The following is a 23,233-nucleotide window of genomic DNA, read 5'->3' on the forward strand; positions in this document are numbered from 1 at the left end:
AGGGGGTGGGAATGGGGAAGAGGGTGCCTGGCTCCTGCCCCTCCCCTTTCACTATGTCATTGTGGAAAAATACCAGCTTTGTCCAAAATGAGTGCATTCACCTCGCCACAGACTACACTGTCTGCCGGTTGCTAATCTCTAAAATAAAGGGCCCGGATCCCTTTCCCCGCCCCGTGTTTTAGTCTCAGTATCTCAATTCCCAGGTCCCTGCGGCTTGTCACTGTCTCGTCTCTTCTCTTGTCACAGCCTGAGCGCTGACATTAGCAGCTCTCAGAGTGACGATTCAATTGAAGCAGGGAACGGCAGGTCACAGTGTGGGAAGGAGAGGGATACTGCTTTGAATCAGTCATCATCCTGTCTCAGGCTTTCCTGACTCAGCCACAGGCTGACTGAACAGGAAGCTGCCCCCCAGCCCACGCCAACATCACCGTTTGCCTCTGTTGTCTGTCCACAGGTGAAGCCACTGAGGAGCAACACCCCCGGGATGGAGCAGCTCAAGTCAGGAGATCACCAATGACACTGGAGGGACGGGGTCCCCAGGGACACGCTTGGCCATCCTACCCCATTCGCTGGAGGAGGCAGGACGCGAGAGGAGCCCTCCTGTGCTCCCCGGCACACCCTCTGTTAACACCCTCACCACCACGCCTTGTGACTCACGGCTCACCCTCCTCTGCTAGACACTGGGTCTCTCAGGCCAAGGGCAAGGGCTCCGCCCCTGCTTCAGCGTCCCCCCTGACTGGCAGACCACCTGGCCCAGGACGGGCGCTCCTCCCAGCCACGCCCACCCCACCACCCCCGTCTGGGCCACGCCCTCTTCCCTTTCTCTTTGGGTCACTGCCATCATCCCCTCCCTAATCGCTCTCCTCCTGCTGCAGTCTGTTCTCAACATGGTGGCCAGATGGATGCGTTTAGAATGTAACCTGGGCCACGCCACGTCTGCACCCCAAATCCTGTATGAACAAACTGCAACCAGAAATGTATGAGACAGTCCAGGAAACGGTGAACCCAAAGTGAGTACTCGAAGAAGCTTTTTCATAGATTTAGGCGGGATGACGGTATTAAGGTTTTGTTTCTTTTACGTACGTGCTGAAATATTTAGAGACGCAATGTGATGCTGTTTGAAATTGCTTCCAACTCACCCAGCAGTGGGTGCTAGTGGGTGAGGGTGTGAAACCCACTGGCCAGTGACTCGGCAAGCGCTGCAATGGGCTTGGGGGATAAGGGGGTTACTTCACTTTTTCTTTTTCTTATTTTTGTATGTGTTTAATTTTTTTCATAATAAAACAGTTTTGAACACACTCAACAGCCCCACGTCGCTCACGGTAAAAGCCAAGACCCTCACAATGGCCCACGAGGCCTGACATGAACCTGCTCCCAGTTCTAGGACTTTGCTTCCTCCATGCTGGGCCCTTGCTCGCTCTGGCCACATAGGCCTCTGTGCTGACACACAAGCAGCCGCCTGCCCCAGGGCCTCAGCTCTAGCTGTTTCCTCTGCCTGCTCTGCTCTCCCCTCAGCTACCCGTACAGCCAACTCCCTCACCTCCTGAGAACCCACCCAAACACGACTTTCTCCGTGGCTCTTCCAGAATTGTTTATTTAAATGCTAATCAGCATGATTCGTTTCCTTGCTACCAGAACGTAAGCATCTCGAAGGCAGGGATCTTTATTCTTCTCACTGAAGGACCCCACTTGCCTAGAACAATGCCCATCACCCAGGAAATGATGAAGAAATATTTGCTGAACTGACGAATTTGTGGAAGGAAGGAAAAGGGAGCAAAGAAGATGCAGGGGTGGGAGAAGGGCTAGTAGAAGAAAAATGGCAGAGATGGGAAAGGACAAGAGAAACAGAAAAAAAGAAGAGAAATCAGTCCAGGGTCCTCGTAGGACGCTGGCAGAGGCTGAAGTAAAAGCCACGTGTGTGGCCCTTTTACTTACACATGCGCTTCCGAGCTGGAGACCGGGGAGCCGGATAAAAGCAGATGGACGTGAGCAAGTGTCCAGAGGCAGGAGGTCCTCTCGGGCGGGGGTGGGGGGGGGCTCCCTGTGTCTGAATTACTCTCTTCAGTGTCCCCATCTGTTCCTGCTGAAATCCGCTCACTCCTGCGAGGCTGCCTCAAATACCACGCTCCCTGTTCCCAGCCCCATGGCCTCTCTCCACTGAGCTCCCTCTGTCCTCTCTACACTTACAGTCTTTATTGGTCCCCACGGAGGCATCTGGCTTCACTGTTCGTGTGTCTCAAGTCCCATGGGCTGTGAGCTCCCGGTGGCGGAGACCATAATCTCTTCAGGGATCCCAGAGCATTTAGCACAGCACCTGTGCTTCGTCAGGGCACTCGTGGGCTTTGCTGGCTGACTGATGCATGGAAGGGAAGAAGGGAGGAAAGAAGAAGGCCCTAGAGACACACGGTCCTGTGTGTGCGTCCCTGAGAGGCGCTGGTGGCTGAGCCTGCTGTTCGTCCGTGGATAGAGGGATGGCAGCCCTTCCCCAGCACTGTCAGGAGGCCTGGTACTTAGATGGAGCTCAGCGACTCAATATGTGCACCCCTACCCCAGTCCTACCCTGACTGCTTCTCTGGGTCCCCCTCTTTTACTCCTCAAATCTCCACTCTTGGGGCACGCGTCCAATCCCCAAGGCCCCTGCCCCCCGCTGCGTGGGTAGCTGGTATTATTACTCTTAGGGGTTAGAGGTGTTTCTGGGAAGGACAACAACCGTCCCTGGGCAACATACGAACACTTTTTGGGGTGCCAAGAAGTCACGGCCAAGGAAGCGTGGGCCTAGACAAGCAAGCTCCAGGCAAGATTTGTCCCCTCTCCCCTTAATAAGAGCCAATTAAATAAAGATATAGATTTAAAAAAAAAACAAAAAACCTTCGCAGTCATCCTTGCATCAAGAGTTCCACTCACCATCTAACACTGCATTAGGAAAAGTAACACTTGGAGCACTTCAAGGCAAGATGAGATAAGGGTCATCTAAACGTCAGTCCCATAGGACACAGGATTGCTGCTTTCTCCTGAGACTGTGCATGAGTGTGTCAGGAGAACGAGTGCCGTGACAGCTGCCGCGTCCTGCTGCCCACAAAGTGCTGGGCACTTTTTCCTCACAACAACTCAGCCGGCTGGGTTGCCTTCCCACCATAACAAAGTAAAGAGGCTCAGAGAGGTTGGGTGTCTTAAAGGGTCACACAGCTGCTGAGAAGTAGAGGTGAGCTTCAAACCCAGGTGCATCTTGCTGCAAAGTCCAGGATCCTCACTCCATACAGAGGCAAAGGCAACCCAGCTTTGACCCATCTGACTGACAGTGAAACTGAGGCCAGGGCTGGTGATGTTGAGTGGGAGGTGACATATCCAAGGTCTTCTAGTAGGATAAGTGACTTCTCCCACCCGCCCTACCTTCATGACACCCTACCATGCTTCAGAGCTAGCCTTCACAATAAGCTCCTCTTAGAATCTTGAGATTTCAAGATTGTTACAGGATGCAGAGGTGCTTGGAAACCAAAAGAGGAAGTTCACTGGTGGGTAAGGACAGGTTGGAGTCTGTGCTGGGTCACAGAAACAGGTCAGCCCACCTCAGAACTGAAGTGTACAGTGTGATCAGTGGGTCCAACCACCTTAGACAGAGTGGATCCCAGCAAATCTGTGACACCATCCACTTCACTGAGCTATGGAATCTCCAGGCCATATGTGAAGCCATACACGGGACTGCGGCAGCCTCTGCCAGATGCCAGCACCCTCATTTCCAGCCATCTGTCAGGTCACCCGGACTCTGAACTAACACCTCCAAGGGCAATGAGCTCACTACCACCAGGGGCTGCCTCACGGTCTCTGGATGCTTGTGCCCTGGAGCTGTTTTCTTAAGTGAACCAGTGAAAGATGCTATAAGCTTCACTATTCACAATAGCCAAGACACGGAAACAACCTAAATCTCCATCGACAGACAAACGGATAAAGAAGACATGGTGTATACATACAATGGAATATTACACAGCCATAAAAAAGAATGAACTAATGCCATTTGCAGCAACCTGGATGGACCTAGAGATTATCATACTAAGTGAAGTGAGTCAGAAAGAGAAGAACAAATATCATAGGATAGCACTTATATGTGGAATCTAAAATATGACACAAGGGGCTCCCCTGGTGGCGCAGTGGTTAAGAATCCGCCTGCCAACGCAGGGGACACGGGTTTGGGCCCTGGTCCGGGAAGATCTCACATGCTGGGGAGCAACTAAGCCCGTGAGCCACAACTACCGAGCCTGTGTTCTAGAGCCTGTGAGCCACAACTACTGAAGCCCACGCACCTAGAGCCCGTGCTCCGCAAGGAGAAGCCACTGCAACGAGAAGCCTGCGCACTGCAACAAAGAGTAGCCCCCGCTCGCTGCGACTAGAGAAAGTCCACACACAGCAACAAAGACCCAATGCAGCCAAAGATAAATAAATTTATAAAAAAAAAAATAAAATAAAATATGACACAAATGAACTTATCTACAAAACAGACCCACAGACATAGAGAACAGACTTGTGGTTGCCAAGGGGGAGGAGGGCGGGGAGGGGATGAAGTGGGCGCTTGGGGTGAGCACATGCAAACTAGTATATAGAGAGTGGATAACAACAAGGTCCTACTGTAGAGCACAGGGAATTATATTCAGTATTCTGTGATAAACCATAATGGGCAAGAAAATGAGAAAGAATGTATATATATGGATAACTGAATCACTTTGTTGTAGAGCAAAGATTAACGTTGTAAATCAACTATACGTGAATAAAACAAACTAAAAAATATGTTACAAGCTTAAGGGCTCGAGGTCAGGAAATGTGAGCTGAGCCCTTCCTCTGCGCCAGGCACCTGCTGGGACCTGAGGACAGAGTTGAGGTCAGTCCCAGTTTACCGTGAGGGCGCTGAGGAGAGAGATGCCACGCCCTCTACCTTTAAACACAGTGTCAGGAGCTGGGCTTACTGGTGGATTCAAACCCGTAAGGTGTGCACCGTTTGGATAAAAAGACAAGGGCTAAATGAAATGAAATGCCATAAGAAATTATGACATGGTATTCAAAAATAATGTAGATGTTTAGATCGGAGTGGCTAACAGCCTACTGGCAGACCTCTATTCTTTCACTGCTATTTTTTCTTATTCTTTCCTTAAGACTTAGCTCAAACATTACCCCTTTCAGGAAGCCCTGGCTGGCCCCCAGGTTGGGTCAGTTGCCCCTTCCCTGTGTTCTCTCCTTCTGCTGGGGCTCTGATCACACAGGGATGTGAGTTTCTATATACATGACTCATGGCAGACCACAGACTCATCTGCATGAGATGACCCAGGACCCAGCTCAAGGCTGAACACATAACCCATCCTCAACCACTGTTGATGAACTCAATCTAAGCCTTCAATCTGCTTCCAATATTCATCCCAAGCTCCCAAGACTGGGGTCACCTCCTCTGTCTGAGCAGCTAAAATGGGGGGTGGGGGCAGTGTGGCTGAGTTGGGGCACCAGAAAGGAAAGACAGTTTACTTACTCGGAGACCTTGCGAACCAGGAGGTCCATCCTTGCCTCCTGGACCCATCAGACCCTTTAGAAGGAGGAGAAAGGGGAAAAAACAAGAGAGACAGACCACGGTAAATACTGAGTAAAGACCACGGGATATACTTGGCCCTGTCACTCTCATTGGATAGGAGAATACCATCCCATTCCAGTGGGGAAACTGGGAGGTTGGAAGGGAAAAAAACATCCTATTCCCTCAAATCTACAACACTTAAAATGTATGCACCTATCTGATGTCATTAAGTGTGATTAACAACCGAGGTGTAGGCGCCATCATTCATACTTTAAAGATGAGTAGAGTAAGGACCACAGGCCTCGCATCACTGCTTTGTAAAAAGTGCACACAAGAGAGGTGCCTGGAATCCAAGTGTCTTTAGCTCTAAGCCTGGTGCCTTTGCCCCTGTATCTTGCTGGCTCGGCAAGAACTGGCTTGGGTTATCTGACTCTCCATCAACTGCGATATGCAAAACGACAGTCTGGATAAATAAATGAAACCATCTGAGAAAGATCAATTTCCACAAAGCAAAACCCACAAAAGACAAAAAGCCAACTGGTGCGGAAAGAGGTCATGCTGACCTAAGTAAAATCCTGCCCGTTACACCTCGCTAGGTTCCTGCTGCCTGACCTCAGACAAGTCACTGGGCATCTGTGGACCTCAGGTAGCTCATCTCCAGCGTGAGGACAATAAACTTTCCTCCCGAGTGGTTGTGAGGACCACGTGAAGAATGGGTACTAAAGCCCTGACAAAGCACCTCCTGACAGCACCTGCTTTATACCCAAATGTATTACTGAGGTCACCTAGAATACGGCATGAAGCGGGAATGGGAAAATGAAAACTTCAGCTCTAACGGAGACTCTTATCACCAACTGTACGGGTGAATTTGGGCCAGAAGTTCCCTCTCTGTGCTTCAGCTTCCTCATCTTCAATAGTAACGATTATCACGCAAACAGCTACTACTGCCACAGTCTGCGTAACTATGAAGTGATGGAACTGTATTTAGGTCTAAGGTCTTTTCCCTTAATAACACCATAAAGATGAGTACATGAATGTACAAACTGTAGTAATTAAAGGTTTAAATCTCCCTTCCTCACGAGGATTACCGTAGTGAGCTCAGGGCACACGTCAAGGGAAGGAAGACCCTGCAGAAGTGAGTTTTCATTAAGCATCAAGAAATGTCTCACATTTGGTCTGCCCAGCTGGCCCTTCTTTATTACACTCAACCAAACACTGCTAAAACTACCAGAACCTGTTTCATCCTGGGGAAAGAATCAAAGATGCAAAAAGCCTGCTCAACAAGGATGGAGAATGCCGTACACTGTTTCTATTTAGAGAATGGGATACATGCTCCTCTTTCTGGGATTGCTAAGCACAGACTCAAAATTTTCCATTCTCAACAGAAGTCACTGAAGCCAGATTCTCGATCTGATTCAATCCAAAGAATATTTAGGGAGCAACTGCTCCGAGGAAGGCCCTGGGCTAGGTGCTGCTGGGGGTTCGAAAAAGACAGAAATAACAATTGATATCGGTATTGGGCTTAATAAGGCTTCACAGAACACCGCTTCCTACATCAACTCATTTAACCCTCACAGCACATTTACGTAGGAAATGATGTCGCTGACAATGATTTCCAACTTAGGAAAGCAGAAGAGGATAAGAGGGGTAGAGTTCAAAAACCCAAAGCTACTTGGTGGATGAATTGGGGCATGAAACCAGATGCTCTGGCTCCTAACCCCAAGCGCCTTCCATGGCCACACTGCTCCTTATGAGCTCAGACTGCAATCAGGTCCCGCTCCGACGTCCCTCTTGAATATCTGTCATGGGGGTCCCTCCTTCATAAGCACGTATTAAGTTCCCACCATGTGATAAACTTGTGGATTTAGAGACAGGAGGGATATTGGCTGTGGCCTTAAGAACCTCACACTCCTGGTCTCTCATCACTGCTCCCCACTTTTCACAAGGTCTTTAGGTAGGGTTTCTGAACTCCTTCCAAGGGAATTTCATCACCAACACCGTGCATTGTACTCAATCCCATTCTATCAAGAGTATGTAGCCCAGAGGACCTCTTCAGAACCCTGGACAGCTCCACTGGGCTGCAGGGTTGAGGTATTCTGGTGTTTGCAAGTACTGAGTTCAGGACCCTCTCGTCCTATACAATGGGTCACAGGAATGACACATGCAGGGGATTCTCATTAATCATCTAGAGATTGCAAGTGTCTACTCACAATTATTTCTTTTTCACACTCCTTTCACATGGATCAGTCCACGTGCTTTCATCCCTATATCTCCAGCCTTAATATTTCGATTGATATAAAATAAAGTATGTGACCACAAGTGCTTGAGGTTTCTTCCTTCTCTCCCTCCCTCATTTACCATAACAAAGTTTACATGAGGGGGAAGGACGGCCCATTATTACATCCCAGATCCCCGAGTGAGAGATCAAGAAGGCTGCGTCATGAATTAAGCAGGGCTGAGCACTCTTAGCTTCTTATCCCTTAGTGGGAGCCGCTAAGTTAAAGTAATTCTCTCCTTTGTGCATCTGAGAGGAGATACTGCTGCACTGTGCACTCAGGAATGAAAAGCGCACGGGCTAGTCTGTCAGGCAGATCTGGGTTCAAAGCTCGCTTTTGCTTCTCAGTATCTGTGTACCAAAGTCTTCATCGGTAAAAGCAGGAAAATAACAACGTCACCCTCGCAAACTTAACATGCAAATGTCCGCATGTAAAATATACTACAGTACAGATGGTCAGTACTTGCCAGTTATGCTCTGAACTACATGGGCATATATGCACGGAGAGCTAAATATCGACAGCACACTGCATTATCTACTTTAAATCTCTCAACAGTTGTAACAATGGCGGAGAGCTCCGGAAACCAAGCCTTGGAAAGGTTAAGCAAGGTATCTAAGGTTATCGAGACAGAAGGGAGCTTTTCTGACCTGAACTTTTCGATGTGAAATTGTTCTAATTATACTGGAATTAAAAACATTTTCTAAGTTTCTTCTAGTTTTGTCCCAGCAAAAACATATACATTTATCCTAATGAGGAATGGGCCTTATCATAAATCCAATTATAGATCTGATTTATGGACATTTCAAGATAAGAGTTGTTTTATTTCCTTCAGTAGAACAGTCATTTGAAAGAAGCAAAGGCATGTTACCAGGAGGAGCAAAGGTCCAATCACTGACCTGTGGAATTTACTGTATTCTTATTAATTATCCTGAGTATCTGAACTCACATCAAAAATGATCACAGAGTCCCTTTGAATGGTTATTTACATATCATTAATTTCTTAACAGAGGGAGAAACCAAAGGCTGAAGTGTTCCAAACCACTGCAAAGTCAGTGTTAATCAGAAACATGTGAAAAGCAAGTGTGCACTGGAGATGATTCAACTGGCATTGAAGTGTCCAATGTTTTTATTCCATTTTATCTGAAGGGAAACTGAAACCGCAGACTGAACACCAGAAACCCCAATCCTGGCATGTTTGGGACCGGGAGCCCTGAAGGCGGGCTGCCTGGGCTTCAAGTCCAGCTCCACACTTGCTCACTGCATGATCCGTGCCCAGTGATTGCAGTCTCCAAGGCCCAGTTTCCTCCTGTGCTAGATGCTGACAACAACCCCCATCACTCAGGGCAAAGGGAGGAGCTTCTGAAATAACGCAGAGCTCGGAAGCGAGAATGGTTATGATTTTCCAGACCTAGAGGTGTGGACCCCGGGCTGGGGAGGGATGACTTACCGGAGCGCCTGGTGGCCCAGGAGGGCCCTGGTGACCTCGTGGTCCCGGGGCTCCCTGGTAACACAAGACAAGCCAGAATTAGTCATGACTCCCCGTCCTTATGCCCCGGGCCACCACCCATGCATGACCCTTTGCTGACTCAGAGTTTTCTTCCCAAGTTCCCAAAGGGGACCCAGGGTGGGAATCTGCATTCTTGGCAGAGATAACTTGACCTGTCTCTGAAGGGCTCCACCTGAGCTCAGCAAGCAGTGTCACCCCGCGCCGGTGGCCTTCCTATTTCTGCCACCACCTAAAGCCCCACGATGGGAGGACCCACGTCCCTCTTACCTGCTCGCCCTTCAGGCCCTCTCTCTGCACCTGAGGGATAAACCAGACGTCAGCAAAGCCGGTGGCACTTTCCTAATCGCCCCCCTCGCTCCACTGCATGGCGCGTAGGCGCACGGCATGCTGGGAAGCAGCAATTTCCGACTCGCCTCTGACTTTACCCCATTTTCAGCGGGCAAAGCCTTGTATCCAGCTCGTGTCATCAGAACAGTCCCGCCTCATTCTCAGAGGCAACAACTCTCCCAACTACACAGTCCTATCAGTATCTGAGTCCGTGATTCCAACCACTGGTGACTGCATCACTTACCACCGAGCCCGGTACCCCAGCAGGTCCTGCAGGCCCCATGGCGCCCTGCGGAGAAATGACAAACGTTCCAACAGAGGGTACTTTGTTCCCTTTGTGCATATACATACACATACATACACACACACGTGTGTGTGTGTGTACATATATATATATATATATATATATATATATATATATATATATATATATATATATATATATATATATATATATATATATATATATATATATATATATATATATATATATATATATATGTACACACACACACACGTGTGTGTGTGTGTACATATATATATATATATATATATATATATACACTTCCTTTTTCAGATTCTTTTCCATTATAGGTTATTACAAGATATTGAGTATAGTTGCCTGTACTATACAGTAGGCCCTGTTGTTTACCTATTTTATAGATAGTAGTATGTATCTGTTAAGCCCAAACTCCTAATTTATCTCTCCCCCCTTTCCCCTTTGGTAACCATAAGTTTGTTTCCTGTATCCGTGAGTCAATTTCTGTTTTGTAAATAAGTTCATTTGTATCATTTTTTTTTTTAGATTCCACAAATATGTGGTATCATATGATATCTGTCTTTCTCTCTCTGACTTACTTCACTTAATATGATAATCTCCAGCAATCCCACTCCTGGGCATATATCCAGACCAAACTCTAATCCAAAAAGATACATGCACCCCAATGTTTACAGCAGCGCTGTTTACAATAGCCAGGACATGGAAGCATCCTAATGTCCATCGACAGATGAATGGATAAGGAAGATGCCGCACGTATACACAATGGAACATCACTCAGCCATAAAGAGAATGAAATAATGCCGTCTGCAGAACACGGACGGGCCTGGAGACGGTCATGTTAACAGAGGGTACTTTGTGACACCTGCTCCTGCGGGCTCCCACACCCCAAAGGCCCCTGCTTACCCATGCAAGTCCTCGGGACCACCTCCTTCTCTGTGCTCCAGCACACATGCCATCACGTGGGCTGGCTGACTTAACAATCGCAAGTGTTCTGTCTCATTCATATCTCTGCATCAAGGCTGTAGGAGCCTTGCTCTCACTTATGTACCCAGTGCCTAGACCTGGCTGGCGCTCTTCCCACCACTTTCCTGCTCAAGAGCATCCCTTGCTCCACTCTCCAGTGAGCACCTGCCCGTAGCAGGCTCTGCACTACGCACATCGAGAGAGTGGTTACACCCTATGGTGCGTCCTCTGTGCCCGGTCACGGGTTCAGCACATGGTCAGCGCTCAGTAAGTACTTAGCAAGTAATAACTACCACAGACGCTGTGATAAGGCCTGTCCATTTTCACCAGATCATGATGTACAGAAGTTTTGTTTTCTGCCTCCTTCTGCCTTACCGCCAGGCTCTGATGGCTGTGGCTAGGTCAGGTTTTCCAGAGCGTGGGCTACATCTTGGTTCTACATTGGGCACATCTGTCGACAGAAAAATCTTCACTGTTATTACCCTAGTGCCCTAGAGCTAAAACGAGGACACTGCTTGTAGCCAATGTTCCCACATGTAGCTTGGAGATATGACTGCATTTTCCCTAGAGGCTCGCTCAGGGAGCACAGGAAGCCTTGAAAAACTACTGTTTAGTAAGTTGGCAAAGAGTAAATGAGTTGCTGGATAAATAGGAAAGCATCTATTAAACCTTAAGGCCGAGGAGTAAGAATGAAGGACTCAGGGCACGTCTGTCACCCTTCATTGCATTTGAGGTTCTATCTTATGGACAGGACCTGTTTCCTCTGACTGGTGCGGTCACAATTCTGATGGTCCCACTGCTTTCTTAGACTTGGAAAAACTCACGTCTCTTTACATAGCATCAGGTGTTTTTCTAAAACCTCAATTAAGAATGTCTTTTTAAACAGACTATTTTTAGAGCAGTTTTTAGCCACACAGCAAAGGTGTGTGGCAAGTACAGAGTTAACGAGTGTGGATTTTCCTTGCTGTACCTGTCTTTCTGTTTCTCACATGCAATAACCGGGTCCTGCCTCAGACACGTGTTTCCATTCTCGCTTTTCCTTTCCATGACGCCACCACCCACATACACACGGGTGCACACACATGCTCACACACGGCACTCTTTATCACCCTATACCCTCTCCACACACTTCCATGACCTGGACGCAAGCCCAGCTGCACGCAATCAGAACCCAGCTCGGGTGTGTCTTCTCCATTCCCCCATGAGCCTGCTTCAACTCTCCCAAGCAGGAGTCTTTTTTCCCTACACTCCCCCAAACCTCATTAATATTTTGCTAATATGATTGTTAGAAGACATTCTGAACTATACTGTAATACTGTTGTGTGGCCGTCTTAAATGTACAAAATATAATATATATAAATATTGATACATATAAAATATATACATAAATATATATAATATATAAATGAGAGAGAAAGCATTATGTGGCTGAATAATGAATCTTTTGAGGTTCATAACTGTATCTTTCTTCTTCTTTTTTTTTTTTTTTTGGGGTACCGGGAGGCAGGCGGACTCTCAACCACTGCGCCACCAGGGAAGCCCTCTTTCTTCTTTTATTTACACCCTGCCTCATTATTACATTTATTTTTATTGTCTTCATCATTGCATTTCTCATCATCATTACACCACAGAAGTGAATTTCAATGATAGTTATGAAATCAATTAATCAACGCATGTTTTCTCACTTGCACAGGTAACGTTACAGACTATGAGATCAAATGTATTAAACCATTATTAAGGAAAACTAAGATCCTATAGTCCATCCATAAGAATTGTGTATGTATAGCTAATAGTTATCGGATCCTTTTTAAACGCCTGGCCTTGTACCAAGGACTTGACATGAAGTAAATCTTTTCCTCTCAGATACTACCCTACCTTAGAGATGAGGACACTGAAAAAGCTAGTCTGTCCTTGAATCGCTTTCTTTCCACTACGAGGGTGTCATGTTTTTCAAAGATCTATTTTATCCCTTGGGGGAGTCAGCCTCTAAGATGGCCCCTGCCTCCTGGGATTCACATCCTGTGCAGGACCACGCTGTACCACAGCTCATCTATGTGGCCAGTAGCGCACAGCAGAAGTCATAGGTACTGCTGCAGGATGAGGTTATAAAACATGACTGTGGATTCCCCCTGCCAAACCCCAGTCTCAGAGAGCTCACAACGCACTCTAGGGAAGTGATTTCCACTTCTGTGAGCAGCCCTAGGGAGAGGACCGTGTAATGAGGCCAATGGCCACCAAGGAACTGAGGCTTCCAACCACCCTGTGAGTGAGCTTGGAAGTGGATTCTTCAGATGACATAACTACACCCTGGCGACAGCTCGGCCTCCTGGGAGACCCTGAGCCGCAGGAGCCCAGCCGTGCCGCTCCTAGATTCCTGGCCCTCAGAAACTGGGCGAGACCACACTTCTCAGGTTCAGGATGATTTGTTATGCAGCAGAAGATAACTAATATAACCATGGAGTCGATCCATTAAAACTCTTAATACAGAATAGGTAGAGCATCCCCGATACCGAGGTCTGCGGTACATCATCGTACGGGCAGGTAGATCTATACACCTTGGTCTGTAGCCACTGTGGCGTCTTGAACAAGACACCCTACTTCTCTGGGCCTCTGTTTTCTCATCTGTAAAGTTAGGGGGGTTAAAAGGTCAGCTCTATGGTCCCAATGACTTTCTCAAATTGTAAAGCAGCTAAGATTTGTCCCAGTGATGTTCTCTCAGAATGAGCTAAGACACAGTCTATCACCTGAGAACCACTGGTTTCTCGACTCTTCCAATGAATGCCCCATTTCCTACCGTGACCCTTGACCGCGTCTTCCCATTTCTGCTGCATTCATCATAATAGGCAATGTACAACTCAGCTGCTTACCAATCGGGGGAGCCAAACACACACACAGACACACACACACACACACACACACACACACACACACAGTATTGGGAAAGAGCTGTCACCTAGATCCAAACTTTAAGACACATTCCCTCTTCAGGACTTGAAATAAACTATTTATTTTAGGATTTAGCATCCCCTGTCAAGGAACTGCAAGAATACATTAAAACCCTGACACTAGGATAACGTAACAATGTAAATCTCAACTCTAAAAATACTTCGAGAGAGAATAATTAACTCAGCTAGAATTGAAGCCCAAGTGAGCAAGCTTGAAAGAGATCAATACTCTCCAGCCACCTTTCCTGAACAGAGGCTTTTTTAGCTTGTGTATCTTTTTATTTGTTTATGACTATAACCTGTCTGCTTCGGTAAAGAGTCAGAGAGCAGCCTTTCTCTTTGCCTTTGTTTTCAGCATGTGCCCAGCGAGAACTCGTCTGGATAGGGCAGTGACCTTCACCTGAACCCTGCAGCGTGACGCTGAGAAGCGCGGCATCCCCCGTCTCACCCTCCTTGGTTTAGCTGGACTTCTCCTGCTCCCCCGCAGCCTCTCTCCTAGCTGCTCTCAGACCCAAAGTCTGATGTATCTCCTAAGGGCCTAAGATCTGGAAGAAAATCTTTCTCTTGTACTCAAATGCAGGGCTCTATTTCATGACTCCTCCCACTATAATCCAGAACACAGCACACCTTCTTAGTTTCCCTCTGTGACCCTGAATGCCTGGGAAGGTTATTACCTTCATACGGTTTCACCGCACGTTTACAAAGAAATTTTACATGCAGTTCTTTCTGTTGAGATAAAGAAATCCTAAGCAGCAAATTCAGTGAGTTAAGCCTTGCTGTGAAAATGCTCTAAAATAGATGACCAGCAGGGTGAGATAAAACCTTATTTTATTTATGAAATATCTAGCACATTTTCAGGAGTTTAATTCTGGTTTAAAAAAACAACAACAACTAAATGTTGCAGAGGAGAGAGAAGGAGAAAAGGAGAGAGGAAAAGGCGTCTGTGCGGTCTTCTTCTGTGCTTGTTCATATTCTGCGTTAGAACAAAAAGCCTTTTAAGGGCAGCACGAAATTTTAACATGTCCGGATGTTATAGAATAGGGATTTCTGTTTGTTTTTTAAATAGATTTTTATTCCTAAAAGTAGAAAAAAATGTTTCAGTACAATAACCAGAAATTTCTTGTAGGCTGAGTTCTAATGCCTGACTCACCACCTTTGTCTGCACTCTGTTCCCAGAACTCCAGCCTGGGCGATCCAACACACCCCCGCCAGGCCCTGATTCATTCAGCTCACACACCTGCTTGTCAAGAGCCACCTGTCACCCCAGGGCCTGGCTTACCTTTTCTCCATGGGGCCCTGGCACGCCAGGAGGGCCGGGTCTTCCCTGGAGGAAAGAAGGAAACAGAGGCCATCAGGGGCAGCAGTGGAGACGGAAGAGGCTGAGGTCACTGCACCTCCAAATCTGTACCTGGCCTTTTCCCCAGAAGGCACCGGGCCCCTTTGACAAGGCTTCCCAGACTGCACTTATTGCTAGAAAGTTCTTCCTCAACTAACCCAATGCCACCTCCATGTGGTCCCCTTTGGACTCACAGATGCATCTTCCCACGCCATCCTACACTTGCCTTTATTTTCCACTTAACAGTGTATCTCAGAGAATATCACATCAGGACATCAGAAGCTCTATTAACTTCCACATTAATTTTATATTATTCTCCTGTATCTATTGATGAGCATTAGGGCTGTTAGTAACCTTTTACTCTCGGGGACAGGACTGCACTGAATACAGCACTCTGAACACGTGCGCGTCGCCCATGGCCGTTACGTTAATGATCACGTGTCGTACTGCTGAGGTGAGAATGGATTTAACGTGGTGTGTTCTCTGGAATCCCTCCACTCTGGCGTGGAGGAGTCCACGTGTGGCCGTAAGCTGGGGGCTGGTCGCTAACCCTCCTGGAACCCCCAGCCGAGTAGGACAAAGGCCACAGCCCCCAGGCTCTACGAGCTCTGCACAGGCCCCAGTCCCGGCCGGCCCCCGGAGCCAATGCCTGCCTACCTGCTCTCCAGTGTCCCCGTGCTTCCCGGGGAATCCATCCAGGCCTCTCTCCCCCTGGCAAAAGAAGGAAAGAGAAGAAATGAACAACAGAAGGACATCCCCGGGGTCAATGTCATAAAAGAGGAAAGGCAAGCAAAGGCCCTTAGCTCCCGCGCATGCTCTGTTCTCCACGAGGCACCAGGAGAGCCAAACACACACACACGGCAGCCGAGAGCTTATGTGTATTGGGGGTCAAGGAGCATAAGTTAAAGGTCAGGGAAAACACATTCCCATCTCTGCTTCTCATCTAAATCTGTGACCAAGTGAAGACCACACAGCCTCTCTGAACCACACTGACTCCTTATCTCATGGGTCTACATGGGGGTCAAAAAAAATAATAAATGCACGGGGCTTGTAACGCAGCTCATAAAACTGTGGACACATTTAACACATCATTCATCCACCCAGGAAGTGTGTATAAACGTCCACTGTTCGCAGTGCATGGTACAGACCTAAGAGTTAATTTGCTGGAGCACAGTGGGCTACTGTCCACACAACCTCCACCCATCAGCTTACGTTCACACAGGTGTGAATCTCTTATTAGCTCTGGAATCTTGGGCAACTTGCTTCACCTCTCTGAGACATTTCTGTTGACTGTGTTTCCTGGGGATGAAAATTATCCCTTCTTTGAAAGATACAGATGACTAAGGAATGAGGTGACTTATCTAAAGCGCCCGCTTATGACGGCCACTGGATAAATACCAGTGTTCCCCTCCAAGCCATGCCTGTGATGCTGGTGTGTTCCCCTCGTGGCTGACTCGCCGGGTCCAGTGTCCTCCTCCCAGCCGGGCCCTAAGAGCTCGGCTGATGGAGAGAGAACCCTCCAAAAGGTGGGTTCATGCTGGTATCCACAGCCTACGGCACAGCCTCCAGCGGCCCAGGTTCCTTCTTGCAGTGCCTCCATCACAGCAGCTTCTCTCGTTTCCAAGGGCCATGCTTCCGCTCTCTGCTGCTCCTCCGTGCCCTCAGGGCTCATGTAAACGTCACCCCTTTGGCCTTTTAGTCCGGATTCCATGTCCCGTTCTTCCCCAGCATGGTCTCATATGTGTCTCCCTCACAGCTCTTAATCCAATTCACATTTATTCTCCACGTGACCACCCTTCTCTCCCGTCCCCCAGGAGGACACGGGCTGGGTTTACTCTTTTCATTATTGTGTCCCCGGAGCCCAGCCTGGAGAGGCAGTGTGGCCCCGGTTGACACGACTGAATGATGCAGCACTGCACAAGGGAAGGATTCTGAGCTCTCCTTCTACTTCCCTATAACTTTATTTCTTAAGTTCTTTCTTTCCTTTTTTGTTGTTTTTTTTTTTGCGGTACGCGGGCCTCTCACTGTTGTGGCCTCTCCCGTTGCCGAGCACAGGCTCCGGACGCGCAGGCTCAGCGGCCGTGGCTCACGGGCCCAGCCGCTCCGCGGCATGTGGGATCTTCCCGGACCGGGGCACGAACCCATGTCCCCTGCGTTGGCAGGCGGACTCTCAACCACTGCGCCACCAGGGAAGCCCCCCTTCTTTGTTGTTTTAATGTTGGCGTGTCTTTCAGGATGCTGTTTTGAATAAGTGAAGATTCCTGGTTTTCTGCTCATCTTTGCTCTGCTGGTCCTGGGTGCCTGCCTGAGCATGCTGACTGTATACCCAGCCCACCTCTGGTGACTGCAGGGCAAGGGGGTGGGCTTCTTTCTCTCAATCTGGGGGCAAAAACTGATGCTTCCCACTGGACAGTTCAAGCCGAGGTCAGGGGAGGAGATGCCCAACTCTGCCGCTCTAAGTGCGGGGCCTCAGTTAATCGCTGACAACTGTCCGTGGATCCCTTGACTCCCCAAATCCACTGACTTAGACTTAGGGTTGTTCCAGCACCTCTTCCTGCTCTGCAGGCTGCATTGTGGTTTCCCTCCACTCTGCATCTATGTAAACTTAACCATATATATTTCCTAGCTTTCAGAAATGATTTTAAAATCCTGGAACAATGATGTACGCGTTTCTATTTTCAAGCACTCATATATTAACTCTTTTAAAGTCTCTCCATCACACGAAGTTCGGGGTGAACAGAGAGGAGAGCTGCCTGCAGTTTCTCCCTCTGCCAAGTGATTCCACGTGTGCTACTGCATCTTCTTTTCCTCCGAACGCTATGGGGTTGGCAGGTTTGAGGATGACTCTGATGAGGAAACGGAGGCCCTGATGTAAGCCACTTACCCCAGTGAGGTGTGACTGCATTGGCACCAGAACCTGGATTCCCCTGACCCTCAATCTTCTATGTCTACCACCCCATGGGGTCTGAGCAGAGGCCCCTAGAGGACCCCAAGCATCTCTTCCATTGATTCCCAGAGCAGCTGATCTGGCAAGAACGCCAACCCCCTCATTTTACAGGGGAGGAAACTGACAACCTTAGGAGGTAGAGCTTGTCCAAGGTCACACAGAAACTTAGCAATCGAGCCAGGACTGAAGTCAAGGCCTCTGGACTTCCATTCCAGAGCTCTCCTCGTGGCGGGCCAGCCTACTGAACGTCCCCCGGGGCACTTCCACAGGGCTCAGCAAAGGAAGGAGTGTTGACCAGGCACTGTTTCACAAGTCCTACCTCGCAGCCCAAGTCCCTATTTCTTAACAGCCTTGCGCTTACTCATCAAGGTCAGTGGAGCCCGGAGGCGAGACTTCTCCCAGCTGCCACTCAGGACAGCTGCAGGGTGCAGGGCTCGGGCTCGGCTGGACGTGGCATCGGCGGTCTCTCTCCCTGATCAGCACACAGAGAGTGGGGCAGGAGGGATGCAACTGGGGTGCTGATAGGTGTGTGCCTCCAGGAGCAGGGGATGAGAGAGGGAGGGAATGAGCAGGAGAGGACGGATGAGGGACAGAGATGAGCCAAGGGACAAAGAGGCAGAGCGATGTGGATGGCGACGGAGCAGGAAGACAGAAGACGGCATTCCGAGCGGGTCTTTAACTGCAACACCCTCCGAGCCCTGCTGGGACAGGAGGTGGGGCGGAAGTCACAGGGAAGAGTGGGGTCAGCGTTCAAACTAGCACGAGCACAGCCCACCAGAAGCCTGGAATATGCAAATCAAAGCAGACTCAATCCGTGTCTGCAGCATCTTCTGGGTACCAGGAGCTGAACACAATCTCCTTTAAAATTCACATCAACCCTATGACACACTGTCCCTGCTTTCAGTAAAGGAAACTGAGTCTCAGAGATTAAGTGTGCCATCCTGGCTCACACAGCTCAAGAGGGGAAGATCTGGTATTCACTGTCTGAATCCTGGGGGCTTGCAGTGAAGGCAGGGGGCGGGGGGCGGGGGCTCCCCCAGGCCAGGTCCACTTGCTGTTCTAGGTCTCCGACAGCAGAGGTCACACGCAACCCGCTTAAAGCACAAAACCCGCCCACAGCCCCTGCCATCTAGGCTGCCTAGTCCTGAGGACCCTGAAATCTCCGTGTCCCTCCGCACATTTAACGCAGGAGCGGGTGTGTGGTGTGCTTCCTCCACTGGGTACTTGCTCCATAAAGATTTAACCACATGCACCCAGCACACAGGAGAAAGTCAACAAATACTCATCCCAGTGACACCTGGTGGGCAATACTGCCAGCCCTTCCAGAGCTACGTGGATTGAAGGCCATGGTCTTACTGACGACTCACCGTAAGACAGAGTTGGGGGCTGGTGTGGGCGGGATGCACCATGGCCACAGTCCCTTCAAAACTCCCACTCCCTTTCGTTAAACGTTCAGGGGGTGCCTACCGGGTGTCGAGTCCTGTAGCTGCTTTTGCAACTAATTTCGTCGGATCCTCAGGGTCACTTCCTGAGACAGGTGGTGTTACCTCTAAATGTTAGATAAGGACACAGGTCAGAGAGACTAGAAGCTGGTGTGAGGTCCCAGAGCTGACAGAGGCAGGGCCAGGGTAAGACTGGTCCTGTTGATTCCAAAGCTGGTGCTCTGACCGTTTCACTCCAGCCCCCGAGGCCTGGGCTTCCCTAGTGCCAAACCAGGGTGGGCAGGACCCCTGGAACGTCCTCCCTGGGGCCTCAGGAGCTCGACGGCCACACTCACCCACCCGAAGTTGTGTAGGAAGCACGGTTTCCAGGTAGAAGAGCCGGGGCCGCTGTGTCCAACTTCTGGCCCCTAGGGAGATGACTCCTCTCTTTGTGACTAACTAGATACACTGTACCATTTGCCAACTGCCCCAAGCCCAAAAGCCCCTGGACAACCCATTCGGGCCTCACTGCCCCTCAGTCACTAGGAGGTGCTCGTGCCTCCACACCTCGCTGCGCCTGCAAGGCACCTTCTGGAAGATGCCTGAAGCAAGGGCTAACTCCCGGCCCCCACCTCCCAGAGAAGGCCCTGCCACGTGCCTGACGGAGGTGGCCTAGCGATGCGTGGCCACTGGCTCTCTCTGGCCCAGCTCCACGTCTGGCCAAGCCAGCAGTGGGATGCGCCTGTCTCAAGGGGAGATGGAAACTTCCTTCTTGCTGATTTAAGAAATCTGAGAGGTTCACGAGAAAATAAGCTGTTTTAAGTACTCATCAGATATAAGGACTGGAAAGGAGCCTAAGAGATCATGCAGCCCAGGCTTCTTGTTTGACAGATGGGGAAACGGAGGTGCAGAGAAGGAACCAGCTCTCCCCAGGGTCACGGAGAAAAGTCGGCAAGGGAGCCGGAGTTCAGACCCAAAGCTGAGCTCGCAGGGCTCAGGTTATGCACGCCCCCATCTTTCTCTGTCGGGCTGTTTCTATACTCTCTCTTTCTCCATCTCTCTCTCTCTGACTCCCCACCCTCCATAAATATGGCATGTGTTGCCCGGCACTGCTCTAAGCATTTTACAGATACTAACTCATTTAATCCTCATGGTAGCCTTACATAATAGATACTCTCAGCACTGAGGAAACCTGAGACTCAGAGTTAAAGTTAAACTAAACTCTCCAAAGGTCACACTGCTTGCAGATCCCAGAACTAGGATTGAAGGCGCAGGCAGACTGGCTCCAGAATCACTGTGCGGGGCTTCCTCTATGCCACGATGCTGCTGCCTGGTGCAGCCTGGGGAGACTGAGGCTGATGGGTCACCGACTGGACTTCCTCTCCTGGGGCTCCCCTGCAAGTGGGCCCCCACTTCCCGAGCTTCCCTGCAAGGTGGCGCCTGCAGGGGGCAGGGCTGTGGCCGGTCTGAAGAAACAGTCCCCGGGGAATGTCGACTGTTCAGCCCCGTGTGTCCTGCGGGGAAAGCCCAGATTGGGAGTGAGACGTTTCCAGCACCTGCTCGCCTTACAACGGGCTGCATCAGGAAACACATCGCCTCTGGGCTCAGTTCCTCCTTCTGGACAATAACGGGAAATCTCCAGGGTTATCTGCGGTCCTTTCCAGATCTGATAATTTAGAACACTGACAGGAATGCAGCGTTTCTTGGCTGGAAAAAAAGTCTTAAGACTCCAAAAGCTTAATGGACAAGCCGCCCAGCATTATATGGGAAAAGGCTGTTACCTCAAAACAGAACTTTGGGAAGAACAAAGCACTGAGTGTACAGACTGAGTTTTCCCTGAAACACAGGTGGGAAAAGACACGAATGTTTGTGGATGTGTCAGTTATGTGCTGGACACTCTGATTCTGTGGTCTCATCCAAGGTTCCAACAAGATTCAGGGAGGCTGTGCATGTTTCCATTCCGCAGATGAGAACCTGAGGCTCCGGTACATCAAGTGGCCGGCCCAGCTCCTATGGGGCAGAGCTGGCTCCCCCTAGGCCCACGAAGAGTCCTCAGCTCTGTACTTCAGTCTCGACTGAAACCCCGGGCAATGCAAATTCCTCAGAAGCTCAGCTTAAACTGCTGCGACCAGGGAGCTCAGGAGACCATCTTTCGGACGGCGCAGTGTCCCTGCTCTGCTTTCTGTCGGTGACATTTCCTGGCTTCCATGACGTGGTCCATGCAGCTTCCTGTTCACCATCTCATCCACTCTGGAGGCTTCACCTAAGCCTAAGTGCTAAGATGCATCTTCTAAATCCACCCTACGCATCTCTAAAGAAGTCCAAGTTCACACACCTGTTACTGAAGGTCCTCTGTAATCCGAGTCCGACCTTGGCTCCTGCATCACTCCTCACCTGGTGCCCAGCGCATCAGTAGATGAGGCCTGGCCAGGTGCTCCGTGTCAGGTACTACCCCAGGGCGTGAGGCCCCAGAGGTGTATGAGGTGAACAGGGTGTGAGCAGCGTGCTCAAGTTGCCAGGGGGCTACAGGCGTGTTTGGGGGTGAAAGGCAAACAAATGTGATACACGTGACCCATGAGGGTGAAAACCACAGGGGCTCCAGGTGCATGGACGTGCAAGCTCTGGGACAGGCCTGGGGACCGAGGAAGACTTCTGAGGAAGTGGCGCTTGAGCAGAGAGCTGGAGGAGGTCACACAAATATTTAAAATATTTGTAGCTGGGCGCTGGGGGCGGGGTACATGACTGGGGAATGAATGGATGAATCAACTTAACTTTTCACATGCTCCCAGTCAGACTGCATGCTTCTTAAGGGCTGAAGTTATGCTTTTACTTTTTTGGGTCCTTTCCAGCACATTAAAAAAAAAAAAAAAAAGCACTTAAAACATAGCTTCAACTGGGAGGATTCCTTCCATATTCCTTCATGAGGCAGAAGACACTTGTGGGAGGTGCGTCCGGAAACCCCAGGCACTGCGTGTGAACCAGATGACGAACAAGGGCTGGGAACAGGCTTCTGGCTCAATCCAGATCCCACCCGCGACTTTACAATGCAGGGGACTGAGGCCCAGTAAGGAGGCTTCTTTCCCTTCCTAATTTCCTTTTGCACACTCCACATCAGTGCTGCGCGGCTTGAGCCCATGTCTCCCGGACCCCAGGGTGTTTGGCGGCACGTGGTCCCCACATGAAGCAAAGCAGAGTCCTCTGCGGGTGGGGGACCCTCACGAGCTCCTGCCCGTGGGTCCTCAGATGCTGTGACGGCAGGCTTGGCCCAGCCCCGGGCCTCAGGCAAGCGGCAAAGCCACAGCCTTGACCCCTCTGTGTGGGGAGCCCTTCCCAGGGGATCAAGCATTGGGTGTCTGTGCCCTGCAGTGCTGTGTCAGTACTGCACGTGGATCTGATGCAAGGTCCCGGAGCTACTGGGGGCCTGCATCCACCTCCTGTCCTTACACGACCCAGCCGTGTCCACGCTACTGTCCTTTGCTTCGGTTCCCACACCTTCGATTCACCAGTTATCCTTCTTATGGGGGGGTCTGGTCTGAGGACACAGGACTCACCTGTTATTCACTGACTGGTCTGGCCAAGGCCTACGGAGGGCTGTCCACGCTCCAGGCTGTACACTGGGCACTGCACACCTCACAGGACCACAAAGTGAGTTGACCCTGTGAATCCGTGTGGCCCACTGAACT

The 23,233-nt window shown here is 49.7% G+C and overlaps 1 protein-coding gene across 1 annotated transcript in view; it reads right to left on the minus strand.

The window, feature by feature from the left end:
- Window positions 1-23,233, minus strand: part of COL22A1 (collagen type XXII alpha 1 chain) — a 233,250-nt gene that overhangs the window by 119,565 nt on the left and 90,452 nt on the right. Inside the window, exons 16-21 of the mRNA XM_024741290.1 lie at window positions 15,840-15,893; window positions 15,126-15,170; window positions 9,903-9,947; window positions 9,599-9,628; window positions 9,272-9,325; window positions 5,510-5,563 (exon numbers count right to left, since the gene is read on the minus strand). Of these exons, the coding sequence (XP_024597058.1) occupies window positions 5,510-5,563; window positions 9,272-9,325; window positions 9,599-9,628; window positions 9,903-9,947; window positions 15,126-15,170; window positions 15,840-15,893 (282 nt within the window). The remainder of the gene's footprint in view (window positions 1-5,509; window positions 5,564-9,271; window positions 9,326-9,598; window positions 9,629-9,902; window positions 9,948-15,125; window positions 15,171-15,839; window positions 15,894-23,233) is intronic.

This window comes from Neophocaena asiaeorientalis, unplaced genomic scaffold (assembly GCF_003031525.2).
Source record: "Neophocaena asiaeorientalis asiaeorientalis breed wild unplaced genomic scaffold, Neophocaena_asiaeorientalis_V1.1 scaffold177, whole genome shotgun sequence".
Lineage (NCBI taxonomy): Eukaryota > Metazoa > Chordata > Mammalia > Artiodactyla > Phocoenidae > Neophocaena > Neophocaena asiaeorientalis.